The 13,808-nt window shown below is 40.9% G+C and overlaps 1 protein-coding gene across 1 annotated transcript; it reads left to right on the plus strand.

Annotated features, from left to right (window-relative positions):
* The first annotated feature begins 348 nt into the window (after positions 1 to 348).
* Positions 349 to 11,773, plus strand: HS3ST1 (heparan sulfate-glucosamine 3-sulfotransferase 1). Its single transcript, XM_027736285.2, has 2 exons — positions 349 to 496; positions 9,040 to 11,773. Exon 2 carries the CDS (start codon positions 9,168 to 9,170, stop codon positions 10,128 to 10,130), a length of 963 nt encoding a protein of 320 aa, XP_027592086.1. The 5' UTR covers positions 349 to 496; positions 9,040 to 9,167; the 3' UTR covers positions 10,131 to 11,773.
* The last annotated feature ends 2,035 nt before the right edge of the window (positions 11,774 to 13,808 follow it).

Raw genomic sequence — 13,808 nt, forward strand, 5'->3', positions numbered from 1 at the left:
ACTCCTTGCTCCTTGCGGGTCCCTTCCAACTCAGGATGATGTGGGGATGGAGGGGAGGGGGGACACTGGGGGTGCTTTCTGGGGATAGATATTTGTTTCCCAAAGCCTGTGATATTATTTGGGTAAACTACTATGTCGGCACATACATGGGTGTGCACACAGGCACAGACACGCGGCGATGCTGCCCACTCCACCGGCCCACCGCCCGCACCCGGCGGTGCCCGCAGCGGGCAGGGCTCAGAGCCGCGGGCGGGCGGGGTCTCTCGGTGGCGCGGGGCGGGGCGGGGCGGGGCGGTACAAACGGGCCGGCGCCAGGCACCGGGCTCCGGCTGCGGCGCTGCCGGGCGGGCGACGCGGCGGCAGCGGGCGCTCCATCGGTCCTCGGCTCGCTCCGCCGCTCGCCGCTGCCGGGCGCGCTTCCCCCGGCTCCGCCGGCACCTGCGGGCGCCCATGGAACAGCGGGGCGAGCGCTGCCCCACGGCCCCGCGCCCCGGCGGTGAGTGACGAGCTGGGGAGGGATCGGCGCGCCGGGTGCTGCCCTGCGCAGAGCGGGAAGTTTTCGGGGTGGAAGCGGGTGCCGGGGCGATCGTGGGTCGCCGGGGGTGCACAGGCGCTGTCACGGGGCGCTGCCGCCCGCCCGGCACCTGCTGGCGGCAGGTGGGAGCCCCGCGGCCGCGGGAGGCGAGCGCCGCACGGCGCCGCTGCGGGGCTGGGGAGCGCGGCCGCCCGGCCGTGCGGTGCCAGTGAACCACACCGGGAGGGAGCCGCGGCGCTGCCCCGCGCCCTCTGTACTCGCCGAGACAGGCTCTGGGAGGCAGCGCTGTCTGGGAGGCAGCTGAAGGGGAAAGGAGAGAAAGGAGGGGAGAAAAAGCAATGCGGCCAGAATTACCTCTGGCATTACCTGGCCAGGTGTGGTCCCTGGGGCGCTTTTTCATCATCTTTCCCCTGTGGCTAAATGACAGGCACACGGTAAGGGCACAGTGGCAGGGCTGTCGAAGCGGGGTGCCAGCGTGCGGGGCTCCTACCTGACAGGAGAACACTTGCAAAAGCTCCGCTGAGCATCTTTGATCCGTTCCCACGCTGTATGCTGGAGCCGGCTGGATGCAGCGTGCTGAACTGGAACCTGGCGAGCTGCTTAGGGCTGCAGGGAGAGCGGTCTTTGGGGGTTGGTCCGGAGGGTACAACCTTAACTCCTGCTCGTTTCTGTCTTGAAGGACTGGCTTCCTAGAATAGTACAGGAAGGCTTGCTTACTGCAGTTCTCAGTGTGCTTTCCAGGGATAAATGTGTGCGTGCAGGTCAAATCTTTTGGGGGCAAAAGGATGCGGAAGGGAGCCGTGGCAGACCCCGACTGGAAGAGTTCTGATTTGGTCTCGTCTTTCAGCCAGACGGTCGAAAGATCAGGAAAGGGCACACAGCTAAGTACAGGCAATTCAATCACCTCAGTTGACTGCGAATTAAAGTATATGATTCTCCTTCCTCTCTATGTTAGTGCAGTAGGTTGAGGGCTTTACCTGTTTCAAGACTGTTCCTCTTTGGATACTGGGGCAGACAAAAATATCTGAGAAGTTCTAGAAATCGTCATGCTTGAATGGCATGGGGATGGAATGTCTGCAGGGAGCATCTTTCTGGCATGAGAGATCCACTCATTGCCCATTCCCACTGAGAACCTCTGCAGTATATATGGCAAGTGAACGTGAGTAGAACAGGTTCAGTTTGGTGAGTGCCCATGTACTGTCTGGCTATCAAACTTGTTTTGTAAATATAAATGCAATAACTGTTACAATTTACATCTGCTAGCATTTCTTGCACTCTTGAACAAGTGCATTTCCCACATTGCTCAGAACTGAGAATCTTTCAGTAAGAGCACAGTCACTGATATCAACTTCAGCTATGTCTTGCACATCCACCCTTTCAATACCCCGTTTTGGGTTTTTCCCTATTCAGAAAATGCAGAGATTTTTGATAGTGCATAGCCAAACCAATGCCTCTGGTAGGTCAGCAGCAAGACTATGCATCTGAAGCAAAGCTAGCTACTGCAGGTGAGAGACACTAATTTGACAGAGCAAATTCCAACCCCAGGACTGCCAAGTTCCCATCTGTGTCCCTCCCCCTGTCAGGATACTACCTGTGTTATTCTGAACTAGCCATATGCTTACACAGACATTACAGAAAAACAGAGTGGGTATAATATATACATATTCATACAACTCTTCTGCTTTTCATTAGAGGAAACCAAGAATGTTTTTATTAGACTGACTAGCCTGGAATCTCTCTCTTCCTTCTAGAAATGCCACCCATAGCTTATAAGCTATCAGAGTCGAAAAATATGTTAAAACTGACGAATTTCCATTAAAAGTTTGATAATAAGAAAAAGAAAACTGTAATATGCTAAGGCAGTCCAAGATGGGAGATCCTGCTGGGTCATCTCACTTGTCACTCCAGAGCATGAGGGTTCTCTCCAGGTCACTGTGTAGTGCTTCGCTTAGTAAATTGATTGGTTTAGCTAAGTCTAATACAGTGATGACCTCACTAGTATGTACTGTGCTCCAGTATTATTCTGAAGGCAGGAGAGTGGAAGACACAGAAATCTACTTGGAATATGAACTAAAAGATTATTTGGAGGTTTGGGGTTTTTTTTATTTGTTTTGTTTTTGTTGTTTTAAATATCTTATTAGTATTTGATACAGAGCCCACAGCTACAGAGAGTGGTGAGAAATTGCTTGGCAGGGGAAATGAGAATGGAATTGCTTAGTCTGCTGTGTTCCCTGTTTTAATACATCCAGTTAAGGTGAGCCTTTGTACAGAAAGGGAGACAGACAGGACAGAGCCATCCTTTCACACAGGATGTTTTCTTGAGGATAGCTGTGATGAATTAGGAAGCAACTCTATTAACTGTGCAATAGATTTCTACTTCCTAATTAGAATGTGACCCGTTTTGCTTGGAAAGTGGGGTGGCGAGTAGTTTCTGGATTTTGAATTGAGCATTTGGGTTTATGGGGGGACAGTGAAGGCAGTGGTAGAGTGTATCCACTTTATGAAAAAAAATGAATCTTGACAGTTGTTAAAAAAATTACTAGAAGTTGGTAAGGGGATTCCATATTAGCATTCAGTACAAAAAATTCTGTGCATCCTGAGCTTTTCAAGTTTATTTTTATTCTGCTGTAATGTCCCATTTTATTTTTACCTGCATGAGGTTCTCTGAAATCTAGGGTATTCTCTCTTCTAAAAATTTTTATGATCTCTTGGCATGAAAGACTGAAATGGTCCCTTCTGACCTCAAGAAAAAGAGTGAATGCTATATATAACCACAGTCTGTTATAAATTTGCTACCTTATTGCTCACACTGGAGCTGAACTCCTTCTTTAGAAGTCATGAACTGGTGGCCTAGCTAATTTGCATAAACTGTATTTATCACAGCAGGTGCAGAAATACAGCAGATTTCAGCCAAAAATACTTCCTACCAAGTCAACCTTTCTCAGCTCGTGAAGTTCCTCTGACCAGAAATACACTTTAAAGGTCTCGAAGTTTTGAAGTCTTAGAGCTCATAGACAATATATCATCCTGATAGAACTGAAATTATGATTAGATTTCTTAACATGCTGACTATAAAAGTTAAAGCCATGGTTTAATCTCTACTGGCTGTGCAGAAGTTTTAATATAATTTGGGAAATGTACCTAGACAGTATCATCTAGGCACTGTAAGACAGGTTCATACACTCAATTATTTTATGTCCCCTCTTAATGCCCAAATGGCTTTTTTTTATATATCATGAGGTGATCAATAGTTTACGCCCCTAGAGATCTACGGTTTCAGTAGTATGTAGTTCTATTTAATTTATTATACTTGTCTCTGTAGCACTCACTAATGTAGGCAATTACTTGTAGTTAATTACAGGAAACTAGAATTCAAGTATTTCATTGACATGCTTTTTAAAACTTATGTTAAATGTGATTAAAAAACACATATGGGGAGGTAGTAGAGAAAGTGTTTCTTCATGAAGAGGGTATTGTGAGGCAGATTAATATTTAAAAATAGCAAAATGCAGAATATATTTCTGAGGAAAAAACACGTTTCATAAATTAAGTTAAATTTAAAAAAGAAAGCCTTTCCTGCTCTTGATTGAGTTTTAATTGATAGCTGTACTGGGGAGTTTTATGTTAACAGGATACAAAGTGGCACTTGATGAGCTCATATAAACAACTAAGGAATATATCCTGTGGTGGACACAGTCTATTCTTAGTGGAAAGGAATTTATACTGTTCATATCAATGAGTTATTGAAGAATTTCAAGTACACTGCAATTGATCTAGTTCAAGTTTTTTAAATACATCACCGAATACAAATGTTCAGATCACTGACTGTTCATCAGTTTAGAAAGTTTTTTGTAGAGCTGGTTAGCGCAGTTAAGGGAATTTTGCTTTTCCGATAAGAGAAGCCAGCATAGCAGATGTGTGGGTTGTACTGCACAGCTACTTTTAACCACCACTGTTAGTCTTATATTTTGCAGTACTGAGTGCTGAAATATGTGCAAGGGAAAATACAGTCCACAAACTGTCCTGAGGTTCTATCACATCTGCAAAACTATATGAACAGAATGTCTTAGATTTTCAACTCTAATCTCCCTCTACAGACAAACTTTAGTAACTGAACTATGGGTTTCATTCAGGCCAGAATCTGTTTTTTTGAGATGCCTGGGTAGACATCTTTCCAGTGAAAGGCTTCAGTTCTGCAAGGAGAGAAAGTGAGGACACTTGAAACTTAGCCTGTTCATCCACAGTCCCGAGAGAATCATAAAAACACAACTTCTCTTTGACGAAGGTGGAGTCACCTGCATGCTTATGGAAAGGATGTAATCCTCCCTCTCCTATTACTGTCCTGGTAACTGTGTCCCATTAGCTCCAGTAAACCTCTGTGTGTTGCTGTGCCCTTTTTTTGGGAAGTATGTTGCTGTCAAATCTGCCAGCAGACTCTACCTGATGCTTACTGACTGCCCTGTAGACACTCTTTATGTTCCCTTCTACCCACTTGGACAGCTAACTTGAAGGTTCTTATGAAAGTTCAGAGCTAAATCTAATCCCATTCCATTTCCAGCAAAAATGAAGTTATCAGTCCAGCAAAAACTACCTTATTTTTTTAAAATGGATATTAAACTAAAAAGTATACATAATCTAAGTAGTTTAGGCAATGTCATTGAGTGAGGATAAATATACTGAGGCATTGAAATACCTTGGCAATATGGTAAGAAATAGTCAAAAGTCACAACATGTGTTTCAAAGAGCACTGTAATATGCTTAAAAGTCAATTAAATATGGCAGCTGTGGCCCTCATACTGCATTTACTGAGAAGAGCTTCCATTTATTTCCAAGTTACTATTACTATTGAAGAGATTTGAATCATGAAAACTGATTTGATTGGCAAAGTCCGCATGAAATCTTGTTGAATAAACAGGATAGCACATTTCACTAATTAATTGGGGAAAGCTGAAGAAAAGATTAAGCAAAAGCAATCAGACTTTTCAAAAAGTCTTGGTATAATTGTCAAAGCACCATTTAACATAAACTGTGTTTCTTTTACAACTTGCTCATTTACTTGTAGCAAAGGCAATAGTAATGACTGCCAGTGAAACTTTTTGTACTAATCTGGAATACAAAGTCATGAAGTCATATATGCTCTGCGTGATTTGTGGATGCAGTGAAGAGAATTCCTAAAGCAGAAAAGTAATTTGGCAGAGTGGCTGCTATAAACTCCTTAGTGCATTCTTATTATTGCTGAAAGAGTTTTTCAGACCCACAAATTATAAAGCTATACGTTTGCATCCTTTTATATAAACTGCTGTAATTCTAGACACCAAGCTACAGATCTACATAAAACGTTAAAGAGGACATAAGAGATGAAAGCTGAATGACAACCAATTTATATGCTGCTTTATTCCTGGAGACCACTTTGCCCACACAACATATGTTTTGTGCTGAATTTAGAGGCACGCTCATGTCCATTGTGTTGCATTAGTCTACCACAACAAAATAATTGATCCAGATATCAAGCCTGTACAGTTTGTGAGAAACAAAACAGAATGGAAAGAAAAGGCAGACAAAGCTTTATTGCTTGCAGACAAAACAACAATAGCATATAGGTACTTTAAATGGCATAATTACTAATATGGTTAATTGTGACTGCATAAAGTAGATGATACAGATACTGGAACAGTGTTCTGCAGTGGAATATGTGCACCTAAGCAAATAGCTGGGGAAGAACAGTGAAATTCTGTATGTCTGAAACAGAAGATATTCCCCTGTTATTCTGAGGTTTCATGCTGCAAAAGAAAACAGTTGCTTTTGTTTATTTAGAAAAAGCTCTCCACCGAAAAAGTGTTTGAGTAAAGAATGGGAAGACACTGAGCCGGGGCTCCACTGAGGCTCAAAAGCTGTCTGAGATGAGGCCCCAGGTACCACACCTGTAATATCCCACGAGTCTGGTTTTGCTGGCCAAAACAAGAGACGGGCTACAGCTAAGAGACACCTTGCTGTGTCTTTTCTCCAAAAGTTCCTGTGCTGTACTCAGCCACAGGAAGGCTTGAATAAAAAAGTAGGCAACTGAGTAGTATGCAAACTAGGAATTATAAATTAAGACTCCTAATGAGCTGATATATATAGTTCATTATAAAAAAAAAAAAAAACAAAACAAAACCAAACCAACAAACCAAAAACCCCACCCAACCCCCCCCAAAAAACCCACCAAGAACAACAAAAACAAACAAAACCCACTAACCCAGAAATGTGTCTTCACTAATATCTGAGGCCAGCAGCTGAAAATTATTCTCTCCAGATACAGTCTATCACAGAGCTTGCAATAGCACATTTCAGTCTGACTTTTAAAAAATAAGAGTTCCCTCCATTAGGCTTTAATGTAACTCCTTTCAAGACAGTTCAACCTGTTCCTCCCTGGAATCCTATTATGCTTTTCAAATAAGGTGTTAAGACAACAACTCAGGCCTGCTATTTATGGAGCTGGTGACTTAAAATATACCCTGAAGTAAGTGGCTATTCCTTTAATCTGTGACCTTAAAATTCAGCAAGAGTTGATGTTTTGTTGTTCTTATGTAGTGAGCTGCCCATCAGTCACTGATCCAATCTAGCTGGTGCTGTGTTGTTTGCTCCCATTGCTGCTGAATACGGTCACAGCACAGCTCAGTGGGGACATCCACCATGAATTTACCTATATCGAATTTCCTGTCCTCCAGTGTCTCCCCCCACCGACATCCACAGTGTGAGGCTATCAAGACTGTTTCTAGTTTAAACTGAAGTAGATTAAGCTGAGAAAGATTAACAGAAATGGTGAGGACGGGGAAAGAGAGCAGAAGACTAACAACGGCAGCCAAATGACTTACAGCCAGAGAAAGCAGTGGCCAAGAATGGAAAAATAACAAATTTCTCTGCAAAGTTGCCTCACATGAGACATCACAGAGCAGCCCAGGGCATGACCTGCCTGAGAGAGGGCATACCCATGAGCTCAAAGCCTGTAGGCGTAGAGGGAGGCATTCTTTTGACTTCCCATCTCTCATGACACTTTACTTCCCTCTCTTACCAGCTTTGATTTCTGTTTCCTAACAATATTGCTGGCTTGTAGCCCTTTAAAAATGTAAAAAGGGAAAGCACAGAAGCGATAATCAGTAGCAAACATCAGGAAGCAGACCTGCTCCATTCAGGATGGAGTCATGACCTCTGTAAACGCAAAGCTATCAAACAGAACTTTAGATCCCTTAGAAACACATCATTAGTCCTTGTTGCACTGGGACTTAGCTTATTGTGGAAAAGTCATTAGTTTCTTTTCAGATTCTCTGGAGAATTTCCAAAACCTAACCCTTGCATTTCCTCAGGTTGTTCATATGTAATTTCATATTTCAGCCCTTGTTAGCAGGTACAGTACATGCTGTTCCAAGCTTAAATTCATAATTACAGTAACCTACTAAGGCAAAGCAGTCAAGTGCTCAGCCATCGTGGCTTTTACTTCTAAATGGAGTTAGACCATACCAAAGTCATACACCAGCCCTTCACTGAGGGTATTAAGTTTTTGAAAGGCATCTTAATTCAGGGAGCTTGTGTACACAGCCTGCTCACAATGTGACAATCTAACAGCTAAACTGGGTGTGAGGCTATTACAATTTCACTTCAAACACTGCATTAAAAACACCCTGACCTTTAAATGGTGTTCAGGGGTGGTATTTAGTAGTCTTTTGACAAAGTCTAAAGTTAGTTCTTTACATCACAAAAGCTTGCTGGCTAACTCTCAAAATGACCTTCAGAAGTACCCATTGTGTATTTTCTTTCCTGAGAATCAAGACTGGAACCACAACTCTTTTAGTTTTATGTTGATTCAGTCATACTGTAGTCTATGGTTTCATTATCTTACCTTTTTATGGGCCCAGCGTGCATACCACCTATTTTATCCTTAGAAACCCTAAGCACAAAGCAAAAGTTAACTTCACTTAAAAATGACACAGAAGATCAACTTTTCCTTGGTCTTCTATTCACCCAGAGCTCTTCCTAACTTTTTCCCAGGAGAATGCTGCTTTGTCATGGTTGGGCAGTTCTATCTATGTAGCATAAACCTTTTTCCCAGGAGGCTTGATTTCTAAGATTGCTGTCACATGGTTCTTTGGGATGCTGTAATACCCAGATATCCTACAAGTCCCCCCTTTTTAAGAATGCTCTTTTTGTCCAGTTCACAACTTTTCCTTTTATATGCTCTGTTTCTAAGATAAACCTCTTCTTGTAGGTTAAAATAACATTCTGGATGAATCTTGAGTGCAAGAGAAAGATTCATAATGTTTATATCTCCTGATGACTGGAAATCATTTTCTCATGGCATTGTTATGCCTGTTTTTTAAAACATTTATTTACACCAAAATATCTATGAGGCTAGAGTTGGGAAAACTAAAGTTTGTTCAGTTGTGAAAAGCAGAAGATATTTGCAGTGTGACTTTAGTAGTGATATGTCTGAATATAAAATAATCTGCTTTTTCTTTTCCCTCTTTCAGCAAAGTTTCTGCTTGAGAAATACACATTCACTCAGCAAAACAAAAACAACTTTTAAGGGTTGTTCTCGGTGGAAATCACTCTATGCCCAATTACCTGCTTGAGTGAAACCAGACTAAGAACTTCTGTCATGGCAGCTTTTCTGCTGGGAGCTGTGTTGCTTATTGTTCAGCCTCAGATAGTGCCTTCCAGACCAGCTATAAATTCAAATGCTGAGACTTCTTCTCAGTCTGTTCAGAGAGAGCTTTTAAAGAAAACATCTCAGAAAAATGACTTGAAGGAAAACATTCATTCTAATGGATCATGTCAGCAGCTGCCACAGACTATTATTATTGGAGTGAGAAAAGGTGGAACAAGAGCTTTGTTAGAGATGTTGAGTCTCCATCCAGATATTGCAGCAGCAGAAAGTGAAGTTCACTTCTTTGACTGGGAAGATCATTACAGAAATGGATTGCAGTGGTATATTAATCAAATGCCATTCTCTTATCCCCATCAGATCACCGTGGAAAAAACTCCAGCATATTTCACATCACCTAAAGTGCCTGAAAGAGTTTATAACATGAACCAGTCAATGAGACTACTCCTTATTTTAAGAGACCCAAGTGAAAGAGTACTATCAGATTACACCCAAGTGTTCTACAATCACATGCAGAAGCACAAGCCGTATCCATCCATCGAACAATTCCTGATTAAAGATGGTGAACTCAATGTGGACTACAAGGCAATAAACAGAAGCTTGTACTACATTCACATGCAGAACTGGCTGAAGTATTTTCCTCTTGATCATATCCACATTGTAGATGGGGATAAATTGATCAAAGATCCCTTCCCAGAAATAGAAAAGGTAGAGAGATTTTTGAAGTTATCACCACAGATAAATGCTTCAAACTTTTATTTCAATAAAACTAAAGGCTTCTACTGCCTAAGGGACAGTGGTAGAGAGCGCTGTTTACATGAGTCAAAAGGACGAGCACACCCACAAGTAGATACCCGGTTACTCGAGAAACTGCATGAATATTTCCATGAACCCAACAAGAAATTTTTTGAGCTTGTGGGCAGGACATTTGACTGGCACTCATTTGTGGCGAGTTAGTGGTAAGCTTCAGAACCTATGTTCCAGTGTACAGTTAGAAAACTTAAAAAGGGCATTTAAAGTATAATTTATTTGTAAAATCCATAAATACTTCTGTACAGTATTAGATTCACAATTGCCATATATACTAGTTATATTTTTCTACTTGTTAAATTTGAAAACATTTTGTATTGTTTTTCATGGTTGTTAACATTGTGTATGATGTGTCTGTATGAAGAAACTAAATTATTTCATTGCAGAAGATGCTCTCTTGAGAATGTGTTGTCTTTTTAATAAATAAGAAATTCATTTCAACAGAGCCTTGCTGAATTATTTGAATACTTTGACCTTCCTGGACTATTCAGGATGGTTTTTTTCCTCTTAATTGCTAATGAATATGCTAAACTTTACATTTCCATTTTTCTTGCTTTAACGTGTGGTTTAATAATTTATTTTTTGTTTGAAAATATTGTTGTAGTTAACAAATTGTTCCATCCTGCTTTATAAAATTATTTCCTGATAAATTAGTGGTACTTACGCGTGTTGGGACATGCACACCCAAATGACAATGGAAGTGTCTGTGTAATATGACATGTTAACTGCTATGTTAACCTTACCTTCGTATTTACTGTTCTAACAAGTGCTCCTCAAATTCTTTGGCAGTACAGTGCAGGTTTCGTGGCACATTTTTAAAGGTTCTGTAGGGACTAGCTCATAAAATCCAATTAGCTGTAGAAATATGGTCAAGCTGAAAACTTCTTACAGTCTCTGAATGTATATATACTTCATAAAGAAGTAGGGTTGAGAGAATTTAAGCAATATAGAGACTTTTTCAAGGCTGCTTAAGACTGTTCCTACATTTTATAGCACATTTATGCTTTGCCATCAGTGAAAATGAACACTCACACCAGAAAAATTAGCTGGTCTACATTTCAGTAAGCATCAATTTAATTCATATAAATATTACCACACTTGTACCCCACTTAAGACTGTTTTATGTGAGCTGAGAAGTTGAATCATGCAACTGAAAATTGCCTATGGACTACTGTTTGTTTAATCTCCTTCCAAGAACCTTTATGCCAAGTCTTGATTAGACGTGTTGTGGGATTAACCCAAATTTTGGGAACTTTCCTTGTTTTCCATTTGGTAAAAATGGAAGTTAGATCTTAGTACATTGGTAAAAATTGAAGCTGTCCTTATCTACAGCGGTTATGATTTCTTGTTAATCATCAATTTCTGGAATAGGAGCTAATCCTATTTCTGCACAAGGCTTCCTACAGTACTTTCATTCTGAGGTCCTAATTTTCATTTTATGATCTTGAGTTTAGTTGTCAAATGTGCAGTGGCAACACCCAGTAAATTTGATCTTGTAGCTGATTGTTACAATCCTTTGTAAAATTTAAATGTAGATTCATTAATTTTTTTCTGGTGAGCTGGTGCAAACTTGGGCACTATGACAAGGTATAGTCTTGGATGCAAATATCCCATATTACGCCTCTTGCATGAAAATTTGCAGATGCTGCCCCTCTCTTCTCCCACTCCTTGTGTACTTGCCCGAGCTGTATTCAACCTCAGAGAGGTTGGTGGTATTTTATAAAGTAGACCTTTGACAAAAGCCTACAATGAAATGGTATTGTACTCAATAAAATATTTTCTGAATTGCATTTTTCCTTTCTCTTTTGTTCATCAGTTTCTAGTTTGGAAGACCAGAATCTGGGATTCAACTCCAGTTTAGTGTCCAGTTGAATGTTACTTAAGAACTCAGCTGTAGATTAGTGGATTGATTGGAAAGTAGTTGTTTGCTCCTGGGCTGTGCCTGAATGGTCCACTTCTGACCCAAAATACACAACAAGGAGAGAAAGTTTATGGTGGCAATAATGTCAAATATTACATGAAGCAGATGCCAAAAATAACACAGTTATACTACCATCGTGCTCCTAATAAAGTTTTAGAAAGGAGAAATTCAGGGGATTTTGTATAAGGTGGGGCAGTATTTTTTTCTACACTTATTATGCCATTTTCTTCATAATGTGATCTCTGCAAGAGCCAGATGTACCAAAGAGATTTTGGCCCAAAAAAGAGACTTCCCACCTTAGTATAGTCCTGCCTTTACTACAGTCTGAGACTAATCCCACCAAATTCACCAACTTTTTGCTGGAAAAGGAAAAATACTACATGGGCATGTGACCAGGAACCAGAGGAGTACAAGAAGGCAGGGTTGCAACAAGTCCAGCTGCAGCAGGTCATACAGCATAGAGCATCAGTGTTGAATTGTGAATGTCCAAGCAATATGGACAGGTGATGTTGGTACTGAGGATACTTTTAGTGTATAGTGCTACTTGATACCAGTATTTTGCCTGTCATTAAGCAGGACACATTTCTCCCCACCCAACATGGCTTTTCTCTGTAGAAAAGAGAAGTAGAGCATGAATCATTGGGTTACTATTACTGTTTTAGTGCTAGAAACTCATAGAGTGTTCTCTGCAGGATTCAGAGTTGAAGTGACCACTTCAGGGGGACATCCTGAAGCAGAAATTCATATGACTCATGTCCTAGACCCCAAGTTCAAAGGAGTCCACAGAAATTATATCATACCAAATGCTTACACCTTGTGCAGGGATGACATCATTGTGCAACACCTTATCCTGGAGCTTGCACAGCTAGATATCTGGTAGCTATGATGGTGATGGACAATAAATCACATCCACACTAATAATTTAAAAATATTTACCTGCCATAGATGCTTAAGTTCAAGAGTTACAATCCTCAAAACTATTCTGAGTGTGAATGTTCAGTTTAACAAGAGCAAGTTTCGTTCTCCACACATGCATTACTGTACTTAAATGTGTTTCCTAGGCTATTTCTAAAGAAGTGCTAGACAACAACAAAAGCCACTGGAAGAAAGTGAAGAGAGAATGAAAGAAAGAGACTGAAGCACAGTCCAATTGGGACTGTAGAAAAACTGATAGTGAGCTTTGAAGTCATACCATATCTATTCATAAAAGAAAAAGTCCCTGGAAAGATTTTTCCAGTGTTATACAATACAGGTATTTATTTCTGTAAAACTCCACCATCTCAGGTCTAAAGTACAACCACTTGGGTGTTGCTCAAGAGACCTGTTTCCTTGGGGCAGCTAGCCAAGTCTGTGATCACTCTTGCAAATATAAATACAAAGATTAAGAGAATTCAATATCCAACTGAAAGCCTGGCACTCCCCTTGAGTACAAGAAATGCCAGTCAAATAATTAGTCAGGGTGGCACTGCAAGACTAAGTCTTCCTCTTTGCGTCACAACACAGACTAGTGTGAGACTTTGAAAGCCAGATATCGTACCTTTAGAGGACAAAGATTAAACTATAGTGATTATCCTATGAATGCCACGGGAAGATTATGGAAAGGGAAAAACCACGAGTTATTACTTCACCAAGAGTACTGGTACATCTACTGTTGGTGCTGTATGATCTTGTTACATGTGCTTTGCTCTTCCTTGTACCTTTTTCGTGCTGTTACAGGTGAAATAACATCTACTGCCCTTGAATAAATCAACACTGTTTTGAAACACATCAGAAAAAAAGTTATCCATTTTTAAATCTTGCTACATATTGATGAGTGTGTGAAACTTACCACCACAGAATATTTTAGATGAAAACTTTGAAGTCTGTGACTTAAAAGTCCTAATTCAGCTCACATTGTGAATGAG

This window comes from Pipra filicauda, unplaced genomic scaffold (genome assembly GCF_003945595.2).
Source record: "Pipra filicauda isolate LSUMZ 115617 unplaced genomic scaffold, ASM394559v2 scaffold43_size3849885_pilon, whole genome shotgun sequence".
Lineage (NCBI taxonomy): Eukaryota > Metazoa > Chordata > Aves > Passeriformes > Pipridae > Pipra > Pipra filicauda.

Coding starts and splice junctions, on each gene's coding strand:
- HS3ST1 (XM_027736285.2), top strand. CDS start 9,168: ATGGCAGCTTTTCTGCTGGGAGCTGTGTTGCTTATTGTTCAGCCTCAG.